Source organism: Plecotus auritus, assembly GCF_963455305.1.
Source record: "Plecotus auritus genome assembly, chromosome: 10".
Taxonomy (NCBI): Eukaryota; Metazoa; Chordata; class Mammalia; order Chiroptera; family Vespertilionidae; genus Plecotus; species Plecotus auritus.
This window is the reverse complement of record NC_137785.1, coordinates 15,157,681-15,174,596: the sequence shown is the minus strand read 5'-3', so window position 1 is coordinate 15,174,596 and position 16,916 is coordinate 15,157,681. Positions and strand designations below refer to the sequence as shown.

Here is a 16,916-nt window from a genome sequence, read left to right as displayed (position 1 = left end):
TTTCAGAAGAGGAAACTGAGGCTCCGAGACGGTCAGTTACTTGCTCAGGGGCACACAGCACTTTTACTCTAGTAATTACTGGCATGTACTAAGTGCTCCTGTGTGCCAGGTACTTAATGATACCCATCTTACAGTTAAGGACAGTAAGGCCAGAGAGTTTAGCGTGCACTCGGCCAGTGGTAGAGCCTGTTTGGTACCAGGTCTGACTCACTCCAAGGCCTCATGCCTTACCCACAATCTTGTGTGACATCTCAAAGATGAACAGCTTTCAGCCCTGCAGTCTTCCTGAATCCTGAGACCAACCCTGATCTCTTCAGAATCTCCTAACATTGTAGCAGGAAGCTGGTTAAATGAATGGTTTTAATCCTATCTGACTCAATGAAATGTATTAATAATATTACTTACCTCTACTCATAATCATGCCCAGAATCCATAATGCCCTAACCTTAGAAAGAAGGAGAAATAAAAGGAAACTAGTGGAGCATATGTCAGCACATTTTATTTCAGTATGTAAATTCTCGGGCACAGTCCCAGGGAAGCGTAATGAAGGTGGCAGTTGCTTTTGACCTCATTAATGCAGTGGCCACGAATGCAGCCTGAACCAGCCTGGCAGACTCGGTGACTTAAAACAATTCAGTGTATTTTAAAATTAAGGGGAAAATACAGTACTAGGTTCTGGGCTCTGATGATTTTTTTTTTTAAATATATTTTATTGATTTTTTACAGAGAGGAAGGGAGAGGGATAGATAGTCAGAAACATCGATGAGAGAGAAACATCGATCAGCTGCCTCCTGCACACCCCCCACTGGGGATGTGCCCGCAACCAAGGTACATGCCCTTGACCGGAACCGAACCCGGGACCCTTCAGTCCGCAGGCCGACGCTCTATCCACTGAGCCAAACCGGTTTCGGCTGGGCTCTGATGATTTTATAAAAAGATATATTTTTATTGATTTCAGAGAGGAAGGGAGAGGGAGAGAGAGATAGAAACATCAGTGATGAGAGAGAGTCATTGATCAGCTGCCTCCTGCACGCCCCCTACTGGGAATAGAGCCTGCAACCTGGGAATATATGCCCTTGGCCGGATTCAAACCTGACACCCTTCAGTCCACAGGCTGATGCTCTATCCACTGAACCACACTGGCTAGGGCTGGGATCTGGTGATTTTAAACAGGTTTTTCACTGACATGAAATGGTGGTGGGAGGATCAGAAGTCTTGCAGGACTTGTGTGGGACTGCCCTCGGTTTGTAGGCTGTGTAGCATCTCTGGCCCTGTCTACTGCCTGCTGAGGGTGCCCATCAGTGTCAACCAAAATCACCCAATATCTCAAATGTCCTTTAGAGGGCAGTATTATCCCACTGAACCATACCGGTTTATTGTTTTTTTTTTTTTTTTTTTTTTTTTGATTTCAGCGAGGAAGGGAGAGGGAGAGAGAGATAGAAACATCAATGATGGCCCTAGATGGTTTGGCTCAGTGGATAGAGAGTCAGCCTTCAGACTGAAGGGTCCCAGGTTCAATTCCAGTCAAGGGCACATGCCCAGGTTGTGGGCTTGATCCCCAGGAGGGGCGTTCAGGAGGCAGCCAATCAATGATTCTCTCTCACCATTGGTGTTTCTATCTCTCCCTCCCTCTCCCATCCTCTCTGAAATCAATAAAAACATATTTTTTAAAAATTAAAAAAAAGAAACATCAATGATGAGAAAAAAATCACTAATCGCTGCCTCCTGCACAGCCCCCATTGGGGATCAAGCCGTGACCTCCTGGTTCATAGGTCGACACTCAACCACTGAGCAAGTCAGCTAGGCAGTTTTATTGTATTTTACAGGCACCAGCTTTAGTAGTTCAGACCAGGGCCTAGCAAGTAACCTAACAAAGCCTCATCGGTCTGGGCCCATGGTTTAAAGGGTTTGTTTTTTTTTGGTTTTTATATGTTTTTTTTTAATGTATTTTTTTAGGGAGAGAGAGAGAAAAATCGATGAGAAACATCAATTGGTTGCCTCCTGCACGCCTCCAAGTGGGGATTGAGCATGCAACCCGGGCATGTGCCCTGACCAGGAATCAAATGGTTGATGTCTTGGTGGGCAGGAGGGAGTTCAACCAACTGAGCCACACCATCAGGAGTAAAGGAGTAGCTTTTTATCCACTGCCGCCTTTGGCTGCTGAGCAGAAATTCGGCCCATTGGCCAAAACTTACTTTTTAAAAAGAGAATCTGGCTCAGCCGGCGTGGTTCAGTGGTTGAGCATCGACCCATGAACTAGCCCAGTGGTCGGCAAACTCATTAGTCAACTGAGCCAAATATCAACAGTACAACGATTGAAATTGCTTTTGAGAGCCAAATTTTTTAAACTTAAACTTCTTGTAACGCCACTTCTTCAAAATAGACTCGCCCAGGCCGTGGTATTTTGTGGAAGAGCCACACTCAAGGGGCCAAAGAGCCACATGTGGCTCGCGAGTCGCAGTTTGCCGACCACTGAACTAGGAGGTCACTGGTTCCATTCCCGGTCAGGGCACATGCCCAGGTTGCGGGCTCGATCCCCAGTGTGGATTGAGCTGCCTCCTGCACACCCCCTGCTGGGAATGGAGCCCATGACCCAGGCATGTACCCAGACTGGGAATCGAACCATGACTTCCTGGTTCATAGGTCGGTGCTCAACCACTGAGCCACATCGGCTGGGCTAGTCTCTCTCCTTTTTAAAAAATTGAGTTATATTTCAAGTTGTATTTTATCTTAAAATGTTAATTTAATAATTAAAAATTTAAGTGTAATTTTAAATATCAAATTAACAATTAACTTAGTCAAATTAACCTTGAATATGAAGTTAATATTAAGTTTAATATAATAAACTTATATATTATCATATTTTATCTTCACATATTTGTTAAGATCAACTCTTAAGTATACAGCTTGATAAATTTTTACTTATTTATCTTTATTGTTGAGAGTATTATAGATGTCCCCCATTTTTCCTCCATTGCCCCTTCCACCAGTTCCTGTCCCACCTATGCATATATGCATTTAAGTTATTTGGTTAATTTCTCCCTGCCCCTCCCCTTCCCCTTGAGATCCAGCAGTCTGTGCCATGATTCCATGCCTCTGAACCCATTTTGTTTATTAGTTACTTATGTACACACTCTGGAACTACCAGCCAGCTCAAAATACGCGTTTGTTTTCCTTTAATCCAAAATATGACTCCCATCTTTTTATTGTTGTTAATCCTCACCCAAGGATATTTTTTCCATTAATTTTTTAGAGACAGTGGAATGGAGAAAGGGAGGGAGAGAGACATTGACTGGTTGCCTCCCGCACATGCCCTGAAATGGAACCTGCAACCCAGGTACCTGTCCTTGACCAGGAATCGAACCACGACCCTTCAGTGTGTGGGCCGGCACTCTAACCACTGAGCAACACCAGCTAGGGCAACACCCATCTTTTTATCATCTTTCATGACACTGGTATTTTTTACCTGGTGACCTGCAATTGGGTTTGCCTGGTGCGTCCTCACAATTAGATTCCGGTGATGCCCTTCTGGAGGGGCTGTCACAGCCGTGATGGTGTGTCCTTCCCGGCCATTGGGCATGCCTGCGTCACCTGGGCCCAGGATCGGTGATGCTGACCTTGATCACCCGGTTAAGGTGGTGGACACTGTAAAGGTGCCTTTCTGTCCTCGTCACAAGGCTGTTGTCTGCGGGCAGTCCGTAGAGCCCCGGTAGGCATCCAGTTTTTAGAAGTCTGAGCGGCCAAAGGAAGCACACCTGGGGCAGCGGATATGTCACAAGGCCCTCCGGGCACCAGCTGGAGGTCTCAGGTTGAGGATCTCAGAGGGGTCTTAAGCAAACACCCGTCCATCGCTCTAGGGGGAGGGGGTGGGGACCTACCCAGGGAGTCCCCAGGGAGTTTGGATAGATGCAGCCATCTACGACGGGACCCCCCAAAGAGCACCTGTCTTCCTGCAGCTCCGGGACTGTGGAGGGCTGCGGGAGGTGGAGGTGACCGCATGCCTGGTGTGGAAGGACTGGCCTCACCGAGTGCACCCCCACAGCCTCGTGGGGAAAGACTGCACCGACGGCGTCTGCAGGGTGCGGCTCCGGCCTCACGTCAGCCCCCGGCACAGGTACCCAACCCTGACCCCAGACCCTTCGCTCTTGGTCGTGGAGATTCTGAGGGGCTAAGAATCACCCAGGGAGACCTCAGGGCCAGGCCCCGCTAAGCCAGACTCTCCCGATTGCATCTCCTAGCTGAGGGGACTGAGGCCTGTGGCAGTGGAGGGATCGCCTCAGGCCTGGCGCCCTGCCCCACACGTTCACATCCTTCTATTTATCTCCGTATTGTAGAGGAGGAAACTGAGGCTCTGAGAGGTTGCAGGGCTACAGAGAGCCAATGGCAGAGCTGGGATCTGACCCAGACCTGACTTATCTGCAGGCCCGTTCTTTCACTTTATAATTTATATGTTTTTAATAAAAAATTAAAAGGGTCAGAAAGAGTGTGCAGTGAAAAATGAATTTCCTTCCTTCTTTGGTCTTCCAGACACTAGTGTCCCTTCCTGGAGGCAATTAAAAATATGCTCTGCGTAGGTATATCTTTTCTCTCCTTATAAACAATAGCAGACACTTGAACCTCATTTTTGTGTTCCAGTACATCTTGGAGATCGTGCCTTTCAGAACATTTAGAGCTGCCCTATCTTTTTTACTGGCTGCATAATATTCCAATGTGTGGCTGCACACCGTGACTTGATATCAATATATAGTATTGATATCAGAGAGGAAGGGAGAGGGAGGAAGATAGAAACATCAGTGACGAGAGAGAATCATTGATCGGCTGCCTCCTGCATGCTCCCCAGCTGGGGATAGAGCCCACAACCCAGGCATGTGCCCTGACCGGGAATCGAACTGTGACCTCTTGGTTCATATGCTGACGCTCAACCACTGAGCCACACCGGCCTAGCAAGTCCTTTATTAATGGGCACCTACAATGGTTTCAGTCCCTTGTGCTTCTATGATAAACTGGGTTGCAGTGAATTGCTTGATGTATAGATCATTTCTTCTCTGGAATAAATCCCTAGAAATGAAATTGCCGGCTCCAGGTGGGTACATGTATACTCTCAGTGATCTATACATTTAGTAAGAGCAGCGATTTTGCCTCTCTTGTTCCCTGCTATATCCCCCGGTGCGTAGCACATGCCTGGCACACGGTAGGTGCTCAGAAAATATTTGAGGAATGAATGAATACAGCCAGATCGTCCTCCAATGTGTAATTGCTGGAGCACGTTCCAGCCCCACAGCAGGGGCGAGAGGGGCTGCTTCTCCACCACCTCACCGGCAGAGGGTACTAGCACATGCTTTGATCGTTGCTGTTTGGATGAGTTCGTAAAAATTGGCATTGCGCTGGTGTTTCATTTGAGTTTTCTTATCAATGAGGTTGGCCAGTGTTGATACCCCTGGAGGATTTGAACCCCAGGCCCCTTCAAAGCTGGGACCGCTGGGCCCAGGGTGCCTCAGCCTCTGAGACTGTGCGCCCCAAGGCAGGGAGCATCTGCTGGAGTCCTCCTGGGGGTTAGAGCTACACCTGCCCCCCTGGTGATGACCTCCCTTCCCACCTGCCCCCAACGCAGCTTTAACAACCTGGGCATCCAGTGTGTAAGGAAGAAGGAGATCGAGGCTGCCATAGAGCGGAAAATCCAGCTGGGCATCGACCCGTATAATGGTGAGCCCAGACCCCCACCCCTCTGCCCACTCCCCTCCCTTTGCCTTCTCTGGGCCCCACCATCTCCTCCAGTCCTTCTCTCTCACCCATCCCCGACCAGGCTGTCGACCCCCACCCTCAGCTTTCCCACGTCTCTCTCACAGCTGGGTCCCTGAAGAACCATCAGGAGGTGGACATGAACGTCGTGAGGATCTGCTTCCAGGCCTCTTACAGGGACCAGCAGGGGCAGATGCGCCAGATGGAGCCCGTGCTCTCTGAGCCCGTCTATGACAAGAGTGAGTCGAGGGTGCTGTGGCCATAGGACTGTGTTTGGCTGCAGGTTCCAAAAAGCCCCACATACAAAGGCACGAACCAACGTGGAGTCCTTCCTTCCTTTCTTTCTTTTGTTCGTTAATCTTCACTGAGGATATATTTTTCCATTGATTTTTAGAGAGTGGAAGGGATGGGGAGAGACAGAGAGAGACACATGGATTGGTTGCCTCCTGCACATGCCCCAAATAGTGCTGGGGATAGAGCCTGCAACCGAGGTACGTGCCTTTGACTGGAATCCAACCTAAGACCCTTCAGTCCTCAGGCTGACACGCTAACCACTGAGCAAAACTGGCTAGGGTGAGAGTTCTTTTTTTTCTATTTTTATTTATTTTTTATTTTTTTTTTTAAATAAATTTTATTGATTTTTTACAGAGAGGAAGGGAGAGGGATAGAGAGTTAGAAACATCGATGAGAGAGACACTGATTCAGCTGCCTTCTGCACACCTCCTACTGGGGATGTGCCTGCAACCAAGGTACATGCCCTTGACCGGAATCGAACCTGGGACCTTTCAGTCCACAGGCCGATGCTCTATCCACTGAGCCAAACCAGTTAGGGCAAGTTCTTTTTAAAAAATATATATATTTTTATTGATTTCAGAGAGGAAGGGAGAGAGGAATAGAAACATCAATGATGAGAGAGAATCATTGATTGGCTGCTTCCTGCACGCCCCCACTGGGGATTGAGCCTGCAATCGGGCATGTGCCCCTGACTGGAATCGAACCTGGGACCCTTCAGTCCGCAGGCTGATGCTCTATCCACTGAGCCAAACCAGCTAGGGCTAGGGTGGGAGTTCTTTATGTGTATATGTCTCAGTTATGAAGTCTGGTCCTGTGGATTCAGCTGCTCAGCAGCATCGGGGAGCTGGTTCAGCAGCTCTGTGATTCTCTTTGCTTTCCCCTCGTGGTCATGAGCTGGCTGCTCCAGCTCCAGCCATCATGTCTGTATTCGAGGCGTGGTGGGCAGTGTCACCCTGTATGGCGAGCAAGCTGTCCACTGACAGTTCCAAGGCTCAGTGTTTCCTATGTGGCCTATGGAAGCGGGACCTCCTAGTGTTGTAGAATGTACAGCCTGTACAACTGTCCTAGGCTATCCTAGGGAAGAGGCAGCATGAATAATAATATTTCTGTCTTTGATAGAGAAAATAATATATTTCCCAGAAACCCCACCCCCCGGTTGACATCTTTAAAAAAAAAATGTTTTTATTGATTTTTAGAGAGAGAAGTGAGAGGGATAGAGCAAAACATCGATGAAAGAGAAACATCATAGGCTGCCTCCTGCACTCCCCCTACCTGGGGATCCAGCCTGCAACCTGGGCATGTGCCCTGACCGGGAATCTAACCAGTGACCTCTTGGTTCATGGGTCAGTGCTCAACCACTGAGTCACATCAGCCAGGTTTCCCCCTCCCCTTTTTTAATTGACTTTATTGAGATGACATTGGCTAATAAAAATTATACAGGCTTCAGGGATGCAATTCTATAATACATCGTCTGTATATTGTATTGTGTGTTCACCACCCAACTTAGACTTCTGCTTATGTCCCATTGGCCAGACTTGGTCCCATGGTTTCAAGGGAGTCTGGGAAAGAAAGTATTTAGGTTTTCATCCTATATAGAGGGGTACAGGCATGGAAGAGGGGGTTGGGAATGGCTGCTAGGTTTTAGCCAGCTTACAGTGACTGCCATAAGCATTAAAATGGGGAAGGCTATTACTTCAATCAGGGCTTTTATGGATGCAAGTGATAGAATCCCAACTCAAATGGGCCGAAAGAGAAAAAAAAAAAAAGAATTTGTTCCATTAACTAAAAAAAATCTAGAGGTAACACAGTGCTTCAGGTCTGGCTGCATCCAGGTCCTCAGAGATGTCATTAGGGGTCTGTGTCCTCTCTAGCTATGCTTCCTCCATGTTAGAGTCATTCTTGGCAATGCCGTCCCACCTGGGGGCAAGAATAATTGTGTGCAGCCCTAGGCTTACATCCTACCAGGTTGGCACCTCTCCCCCTCCCCCAATAGTTTTGCTCAAAGTCTCAGGGCTGTCTCTCATTGGCCTGAGGTTGGTCATGTGTCCTCTCTGACCAATCAGCTGTGGTCAGGAGGAGGTGATGTTCTGATTGGCCAGGTCTGGGGCACATGCTCACTGCTGAGCTTGGGAGTAGACTCAGCCTTACCCAACCCCCATGACTGAGATGTGGGGTGGTCCCTCCAAAGAAAATTGGGGGGCAGTTAGCAGAAGAAGGACCAGGACTGGTAGAGGTAAAACAACAGGTGTCCACTACAGGTTTCAGGACATTAACCCTCATCTAAGAATTGGCTCTGATGCCTGACCCTGCCAACTCTCCCTAAATTCTGAGGGTCTCTCCTTTAGCCAGACACTCACCCGACCTCAGCATGGAGAACTTGTGATTGTCCATTAACCCCCTCTTGTCTGAGCGGCTTCTTTTTCCACCCCGACCATGGGTTCCAGGAGGACAGGTGCCCTGGATCCTCTATCTCCCACCTCTCCCCAGCCCAGGGTGGGCACCACGGGGTACCTGGTAAGGATTTCGTGACTGAATTCCTGTTTTTTCTCATGTACCTCTTCCTCATGCTCCTTCCCAGAATCCACAAACACGTCCGAGCTACGCATCTGCCGGATCAACAAGGAGAGCGGGCAGTGCACAGGTGGTGAGGAGCTCTACCTGTTGTGTGACAAGGTGCAGAAAGGTGAGGGGCCTGGGGCAGCCAGCAGGCCCAGGGGGTCTGGCGGCTTGTGGGGTAGCCCAGGAGGAGCTGGAGCACCAGCTGTGGGACGGAAGGATCCAGAACTCTGGTTTTGGAATCAGACACAGCTGATTGGTTCATTCACTTCCCGAGTCACTCACTCATTCCCGTACAGAGAAGGAGGGCCGTGCAGACCTCGCCACCACCAGCTCACTGTCTGGGAGGCTGATACAAAAATCGTGGAGTTGCACAAATAAATGCTTTATGATGGTTGTGATAAGGGCTCTGGCTGAAGAAAACAGAGGACAACAGAGGATGGGAGGAGCATCTCGCCATGTCACTCATGTCTGTTTTTTTTTTTTTTTTTAAATATATTTTATTGATTTTTTTATAGAGAGAAAGGAAGAGTGATAGATAGTCAGAAACATCGATGAGAGAGAAACATCGATCAGCTGCCTCTTGCACACCTCCTACTGGGGATGTGCCCGCAACCAAGTTACATGCCCTTGACCGGAATCGAACCTGGGACCTTTCAGTCCGCAGGCCGACGCTCTATCCACTGAGCCAAACCGGTTTTGGCTGTTTTTTTTTTTTTTTTTTAAATATATTTTATTGATTTTTTACAGAGAGGAAGGGAGAGGGATAGAGAGTTAGAAACATCGATGAGAGAGAAACATCGATCAGCCGCCTCCTGCACACCCCCTACTGGGGATGTGCCCGCAACCCAGGTACATGCCCTTGACCGGAATCGAACCTGGGACCCTTCAGTCCGCAGGCTGACGCTCTATCCACTGAGCCAAACCGGTTTCGGCACTCATGTCTGTTTAAATGTCCCTTCTTCAAATAGGTTTCTTCAGAGACCCTCCACTCTGTTTCTGTCTGTCTCTCTGTCACTGTTTCTCTCGGTCTCTCTGTGTCCCTCTGCCTGTTTCCCTTTTTCTCCCTTTCTCTCTCTGATTCTCTGTCTCATCTCTTGCTGTATCTGTCCCTGTGTCTTTGTTTCTCTCACACATACACATCCTGTCCCTTCTCTGTTCCTGGAGACCCCTGACTCACACACCCCTAAAAAAAAAAAAAATAGCCCTGGCTGGTTTGGCTCAGTGGATAGAGCATTGGCCTGTGGGCTGAAGGGTCCTGGGTTCGATTCCGGTCAAGGGCACATTCGTGCCGGAGGCAGCCCATCAATGATTCTTATCATTGATGTTTCTATCTCTCTCTCCCTTCCTCTCTGAAATAAATAAAAATATATTTTAAAAACTAAAATAAAATTTAAAAACCTCTACCGAGGATTGCCTGTCTGCGAGACGGCAGGAGGGGGCCTTCCCTTTTATTGTATATATATAGGGTGTCCCCCCAAAATGTATACACACACGTCGAATAATTATAAAGGCAGTGTTTATTGAAATACATTTCACTTTCAAAACTGAGCAGCTACCAGCTGTTAAAGTGTAAATACATTTTGAATATATATATTTTATTGATTTTTTACAGAGAGGAAGAGAGAGGGATAGAGAGTCAGAAACATCGATGAGAGAGAGACATCGATCAGCTGCCTCCTGCACGCCCCCCACTGGGGATGTGCCCGCAACCCAGGTACATGCCCTTGACCAGAATCGAACCTGGGACCCTTCAGTCCACAGGCCGACTCTCTATCCACTGAGCCAAACCGGTTAGGGCTAAAGTGTAAGTACATTTTGGAGGGACACCCTGTATCTCATCTGCACCATTTGCATTTTCTCTCATGTTACCCTATTATAAATAACAGCACCGCCGACAGTAACAAAGCAGGGCTGAGACTTGTCTTGCTCTGACTGGATGCCAAGCTCTGCTGTAAGCGCTTTGCATGCATCATTCATTAGATCGTCTAATCGCCTAATAGTTCTATGAGGTAGAGCTTATTATTATAATCTCCATTTACAGATGAGGAATCTGAGCTGCAAAAAGTTGAAGTAACTGGCGAAAGGTCACACAGCTAGGCAGGTAGCGACAGGATTTGAATCCAGGCACACTGCTGTTCATTTCCTCTGGGAGGAAAAATAATAGAGTTGAAAACAATTCAGGGAGATGTGAAAAGGTAGTATTTGGAGAAAAATGATGCTGAGAAAGGGGATGGAGGAGAATGGCTGGAGGGGTGGTGGGCACAATTTTACTAGGGGGGCCATGAAGGACCTCTCTTGGGAGATGACCTTGGAGCCATGAAGGGTCTGTGTGGCCGCATGGGGAAGAGTGTTCCAGCACAAGGAACAGCCACTGCCAAGGCCCTGAGGCAGAAACAGGTGTGATTGTTGGAAGAACAGCTGGGCGACGGGGTAAGAGGGCAGCGAGAGGGGAGGAGAGTGGGAGAGCCTGCCACAGCCACAAGGTCCCCCATCCTTTCTCAGGTTGTGGGATTATATAGTGAATGTCTGTCTTCCCCACTGCGTCAAGTGGGCAGGACCTGGCACTGTCTTAGTGAGCAACTGTGTCCCCAGAACCTCCCAGGCCAGGGCCAAGCACACATGAGGTCATGAGGTCACCAGGAAAAACTTGTTTTACTTTTTTTTTTTTTGGCTACAAGGTTCACTTAAAAATTTTTAAAGTGTTTTAAATATACAGTTCAGTGGCATTTAATATATTCACAAGGTTGTGCCACCACCACTATCTAGTTCCAGAACAATTTCATACCTCAGAAGGAAACCCTATCCACATTCTACACACACACACACACACACACACACACACACACACACACAAAGAAAGAACCCCCATACCCATTAGCAGTCACTCCCTATTCCCTCCTCCTCCAGGCCCTGGCAACCACAAATCTGTTTTCTCTCTACGGATTTGCCTGTTCACATCAATGGAATTCTATAATACGTGAGCTTGTACGTGTGGCTTCCTTCACGTGGCATAATGTTTTCAAGGTTTATCCCTGTTTTAATGTGTCTGTGCTTCATTTCGCTTTATGGCCAAATAATATTGCATTGTATGGATCTACCACATTTATTTATCCATTCATCTGTTGATGGGCATTTGGGTTGTTTCCACCTTTTGGCCATTCTGAACAGTGCTGCTGCGAATATTCGTGTACAAGTTTTTGTCTTCAGTTCTTTGGATATATACCCAGAAGTGGGAGAGTCCTAGGAAATTTTGAATGACTGAGCAGATGGTTATTGGGTGGCTCCTCTGCGGTGGGCCCCGTGCTGGGCAGTGCTGGGACAGCGATGGCAGACACAGGCCCAGGCCCGGTCCTCACAGGGCTCTCGGTTCAGTGGGGAGAAGGGAAAGAAATACAAATGGCCCATGTGCATCATGCTGAGAGGGAAGAAGACAAAGTGCTGAGGCTGAACAACAAGAAGACCAGACATAGTCTAGGCATCTGGGAAGGCTTCCCGGAGGAGGTGGCATTTGAACTGAGATCTGAGGAAAGCCAAGGAGATTGTTAGTGGCCTGGAAGTTGGGACAGGGGCAGGGAAACATTCCAGGTATGGGTGAATAATTAGAGACAGGTATGCGTCCTGTTCCATCATTTACTCACTGGCCGATCTCAGGGAGGTGCCTCCCCCACCTGAGCCTCCATTTCCTCATCCCTAAAATGAGTCACTGGTAGGATGATGAGGGATTCCAACTGCCCAACCGGTGCGCTGTAAAGAGTTAGCATTGCCCTAGCCCAGTGGTCGGCAAACTCATTAGTCAACAGAGCCAAATATCAACAGTACAACGATTGAAATTTCTTTTGAGAGCCACATTTTTTAAACTTAAACTTCTTCTAATGCCACTTCTTCAAAATAGACTCGCCCAGGCCGTGGTATTTTGTGGAAGGGCCACACTCAAGGGGCCAAAGAGCCGCATGTGGCTCGCGAGCCACAGTTTGACGACCACGGCCCTAGCCGGTTTGGCTCAGTGGATAGAGCATCGGCCTGCGGACTGAAGGGTCCCAGGTTCGATACCAGTTGAGGGCACATGCTTGGGCTGCGGGCTCGATCCCCAGTGGGGGGGTGTGCAGGAAGCAGCCAATCAGTGATTCTCTCTCATCATTGATGTTTCTATCTTTCTCTCCCTCTCCCTTCCTCTCTGAAATCAATAAAAATATATTAAAAAAAAAAAAAAAAGAGTTAGCATTTACTGAGGATTTTCTTTGTACCAGGCCTGGAGTTAGTACTTTGCACAATGCTAATAGGATCACTCATACTTAACATGGACTGAGCACCTGTTATATACTAACCCTTCATCTAAGCCCCTTACATTGAGTGGTTTGTTTAATCATCTTAGAACCTCATGAGGTAGGTACTATGGTTTTTCCTCTGTTAAGAGAGGAAGCTAGTCCTAGAAATGCCAGACAACTTCCCCAAACCATAGCAGAGCTGCTGGTGAGGAGCTCTACCTGCCTGGGTTCCCATCGTGGCTCTACCACGTGGGCTGTGTATCCTTGGACAAGTGACTTCGCCTCTCTGTGCCCTGGCTTCCTCCTCTGTGCAATGGGCTCCCTTCTTCATAGGGTTTCTGTGAGTTAGAGGCAAAGTGTGTGTGTGCCTGACAGGTGGAAAGCCTCAGTATGTGGTGGTAGTGTGACGAGAGAGGCAATGCAATAAGACAAGAAAAAGAATAGCAGGCAGAGTAGCATACTGAATCCTGACTATTCCCTACTGGCTGTGTGCCCTTGGGCAAGTTTCTTAACCCCTCCAAGCCTCAGTTTCTCCATCGTTAAAGTAGGTGTGTCTTCCTGGCTGAGTAACTCACTTGGTTAGAGCGTCATCCCGATATGCCAAGGTGGTGGGTTCAATCCCCAGTCAGAGCACATACAAGAATCAACCAGTGAATGCATAAATAAGCGGGACAACAAATTACTGTCTCTCTCTCCCCCTTCATTTCACTCAAAAATCAATAAACAAAGATTAAAATAAAATAAATTTTAAGTGGGTGTGTGGGAAAGAGTGAACATAGCAGATCTGAGACCGTTATCCTTTGAAAGGCCTGCTTACAAGGTCGGCCCTCGGCTGGCTTCTGGGCACTTGTGTTTTGAGAGTGCCCTCCCATCCCTGAGGGTAAGAGCGGCTCACGGTGCCTGCTCTGTTGGTATGAGCAACGTGGTTTGTGCAGAGCACCCGCTTTCCCTCAGGGAGCCTGGGCTTTCGGTGTGTGCCAGGCACAGGGTGCTTAGGTGGCCGGCCCCCAGTGAAAACCCCGGGCTCTGAGTCTCTCAGGAGCGTCCCTGATAGACAGCATTTCGTGTCTGTTCTTACTTTTTGCATTGTATGGATCTACCACATTTATTTATCCATTCATCTGTTGATGGGCATGGGGGATTGCCATGTCCGGTGTGACTCCACCGGGAGAGGACGCTTGGGAGCTTGAGCCTGGTTTCCTCCGGACTCGCTCCAGGCACGCTTACCCTTTCCCGAGGGCGATGGTATCTCTTTGCTGTAACACATCACAGCCGTGAATACAGACTATATGCTGAGTCCTGCGAGTCCCCTTCGTGAATCGCTGAATCTGACGGTGGTCTTGGGGACCCCTGACCCAGTGGGAATGTTAATTCTAGCTGCCTTTCGGGTTGTTAAAAGGTTTAAATGAGATACTATATCATACTTGGTAGCGACTGTCAGTGTGTCACACTGTAGGTGCTCAACAGAAGGTTACCACAATGATTAGTTTTGTTCTTAGGCATATTAATATTGATTTGGGGGAGACTGCGGGAGTTGGGGGCCCAGTGGGCCAGTGTACTTGCTCAGCTGATGTCCTGACTGTCCACAGAGGATATATCAGTGGTGTTCAGCAGTGCCTCCTGGGAAGGCCGGGCTGACTTCTCCCAGGCCGACGTGCACCGCCAGATTGCCATCGTGTTCAAGACTCCGCCCTACGAGGACCTGGAGATCGTCGAACCTGTGACAGTCAATGTCTTCCTGCAGCGGCTCACCGACGGGGTCTGCAGCGAGCCTCTGCCCTTCACATACCTGCCTCGGGACCACGGTAACCACAGCAACTCTGGGCAACCCACCCCCTCAGAGACCAGGCCTTTGGCCTTGCTTGGGGCAACTCAGAGGGAAAGGGGAAGAGGCAGAAGTAGAATGCAGGCTCAGAGCTGGACAGACGGGTTTGAATCCCAGTTCTGCCCCTTACTGGCTGTGTGACCTTGGCCTCTCAGCGTCTCACTCTTCTTCTGTGCAAAATGGAGATAATAATAGTACCCACCTCATGGCATTTGGGGGAGGATTTTTTAAAAATATTTTTTTTATTGATTTCAGAGAGGAAGGGTGAGTAAGGGAGAGATAGAAACATCAATGATGATAGAGAATCATTAATTAGCTGCCTCCTGCACACCCCCCACTGGGGATTGAGCCCACAACCTGGGCATGTGCCCTTGACCGTACTCGAACCTGGGACCCTTCAGTCCACAGGCGAATGCTCTATCCACTGAGCCAAACCGGCTAGGGCTTGGGGGAGGATTTAATCATTGCTCTCCTCATCACGCTGCTCATGCCTGGCCCTGTGCTGAGGACACAGAGGTGACCAAATAGCCCCAGTCCTACCCTCATAATTCTCAGACCTATGGAGGGCAGACCCATTCACACAGTGACAACCAGAGTGGGCAGGACTGGGAAGGAATTGCTCAGGGGACTCAGATTGCCCGGAGGGGGTACCTGACCCAGACTTAGGGGCCAAGGAGGGCTTCCTGGAGGAGAGGATAGCTGAGCTGAAGATGGGAGGATGAATAAGTAATTTTCCAGGGAAGGTGTGAGAGTTGAGGAAGAGTGTTGCTTTGTTTTCTTAATCCTCATCCAAGGATAGTTCTTCCATTGATTTTTTTTTTAGAGAGAGTGGAAGGGAGGGAGGGAGGGAGGAGAGAGAGAGAGAGAGATGAGACACATCAATTGGTAGCCTTTTGCATGCGCCAGGGATCAGGCAGGGGATAGAACTTCCAACCTAGGTACGTGCCCTTGACCGGGAATCAAACCCGCGACCCTTGGGTGCTTGGGCTGACCCTCTAACCACTGAGCAACACTGGCCAGGGTGAGGAAGAGTGTTTTAAGGAGCTAGAATAGCAAGTGCAAAGGCCCTGAGGCAGGATAGTGCCTGGGGTGTTCCAGGAACAACAAAGACCAGCTTGGTTAGAAGTGGATTTGTGTTTTATTCTGATTAAGATATGGACGTCTATTTGTATGGGTTGGTCCAGAACTAGAACAGCTCAACAACGTCCTAAATGGTCTCTAAAATTAATTCTTAATTGTTCTTATTGATGGATTACTCTGTATGTCCCTGATATCTCCTGAACAGACAGCTACGGCGTGGACAAGAAGCGGAAACGGGGAATGCCTGATGTCCTTGGGGAGCTAAACAGTTCTGGTATGTCCCCTTTGCCCCTTCCCACATCCATCTCCAGGTCCCTGGGAGGGGATGACTGGCCCCACTGTCCTGCCCTGCTGCAGGCTGGGGAGGAGGGGCTGTTGGTCCAGGGGTCCTCACCTCTGCCTTCCCGCAGACCCCCATGGCATCGAGAGCAAGCGACGGAGGAAAAAGCCAGCCTTCCTGGACCAGTTCCTGCCCAGCCATGGCTCAGGTGGGTCCCAGCTCTGTGCCAGCCCCGCCCCCCCTCCTGGGGTGGGCTGAGGGTGAGCTGCAGCCCTGCTTTTCTGGCTTCTGGTCCCCCCAAAACTCCCACAAGGCCAGTGACACCCCACTTAGCCAGCAGCATAAAGTGGGAAGAATAGCCATTCTGGACGCAGTCCCGAGGCTCTGATCTCCACTGGACCATCTACTTGCTGTGTGACCTTCACCAAGTTGCTCCACCTCTCAGAGCCTCAGAGGCGTGCCTGGAAAGTCTCACCACACACCTATCTCATTGGCCTTTTAAAACTTAATATATGTATTTTACAGACACTATATGACAGGCGCATAAGAGCTTTGTGTGTCTTTTCTCATTTAATCTGCACCATCGCCCTGCAAGGTGGCTGCTATCATTCTCCCCAGCCCCCATTTTACTGGTGAAAAACACTGAAGCTCAGAGAGGAAAAGTCTTCCGTCCAAGGTCACACAGTTAATCCGTGGTGAAGCAGGGCGTCTGAACATCAGTATAGATTAGTGATGATGGGTGTGAAACAGGTAGCAGGGAGAAGGAGGTGGATAACTGGGGATGGCTGTCAGAGCCAGCCAACCTCAAGTTCAGAGACCGTCTAGCCTGACCACCCTCTGGCCTCTTCTCCCCCTGCCTTCATCTCAACTCACA

At 49.0% G+C, this 16,916-nt stretch overlaps 1 protein-coding gene across 2 annotated transcripts in view; it reads left to right on the top strand.

Annotated features, from left to right (window-relative positions):
* Positions 1 to 16,916, top strand: part of RELB (RELB proto-oncogene, NF-kB subunit) — a 33,188-nt gene that overhangs the window by 14,579 nt on the left and 1,693 nt on the right. For both annotated transcript variants that reach the window (XM_080643823.1, XM_080643822.1), the window contains exons 4-10: positions 3,957 to 4,114; positions 5,612 to 5,703; positions 5,847 to 5,978; positions 8,612 to 8,716; positions 14,447 to 14,662; positions 15,968 to 16,036; positions 16,173 to 16,250. In XM_080643823.1, the coding sequence (XP_080499949.1) occupies positions 3,957 to 4,114; positions 5,612 to 5,703; positions 5,847 to 5,978; positions 8,612 to 8,716; positions 14,447 to 14,662; positions 15,968 to 16,036; positions 16,173 to 16,250 (850 nt within the window). The remainder of the gene's footprint in view (positions 1 to 3,956; positions 4,115 to 5,611; positions 5,704 to 5,846; positions 5,979 to 8,611; positions 8,717 to 14,446; positions 14,663 to 15,967; positions 16,037 to 16,172; positions 16,251 to 16,916) is intronic.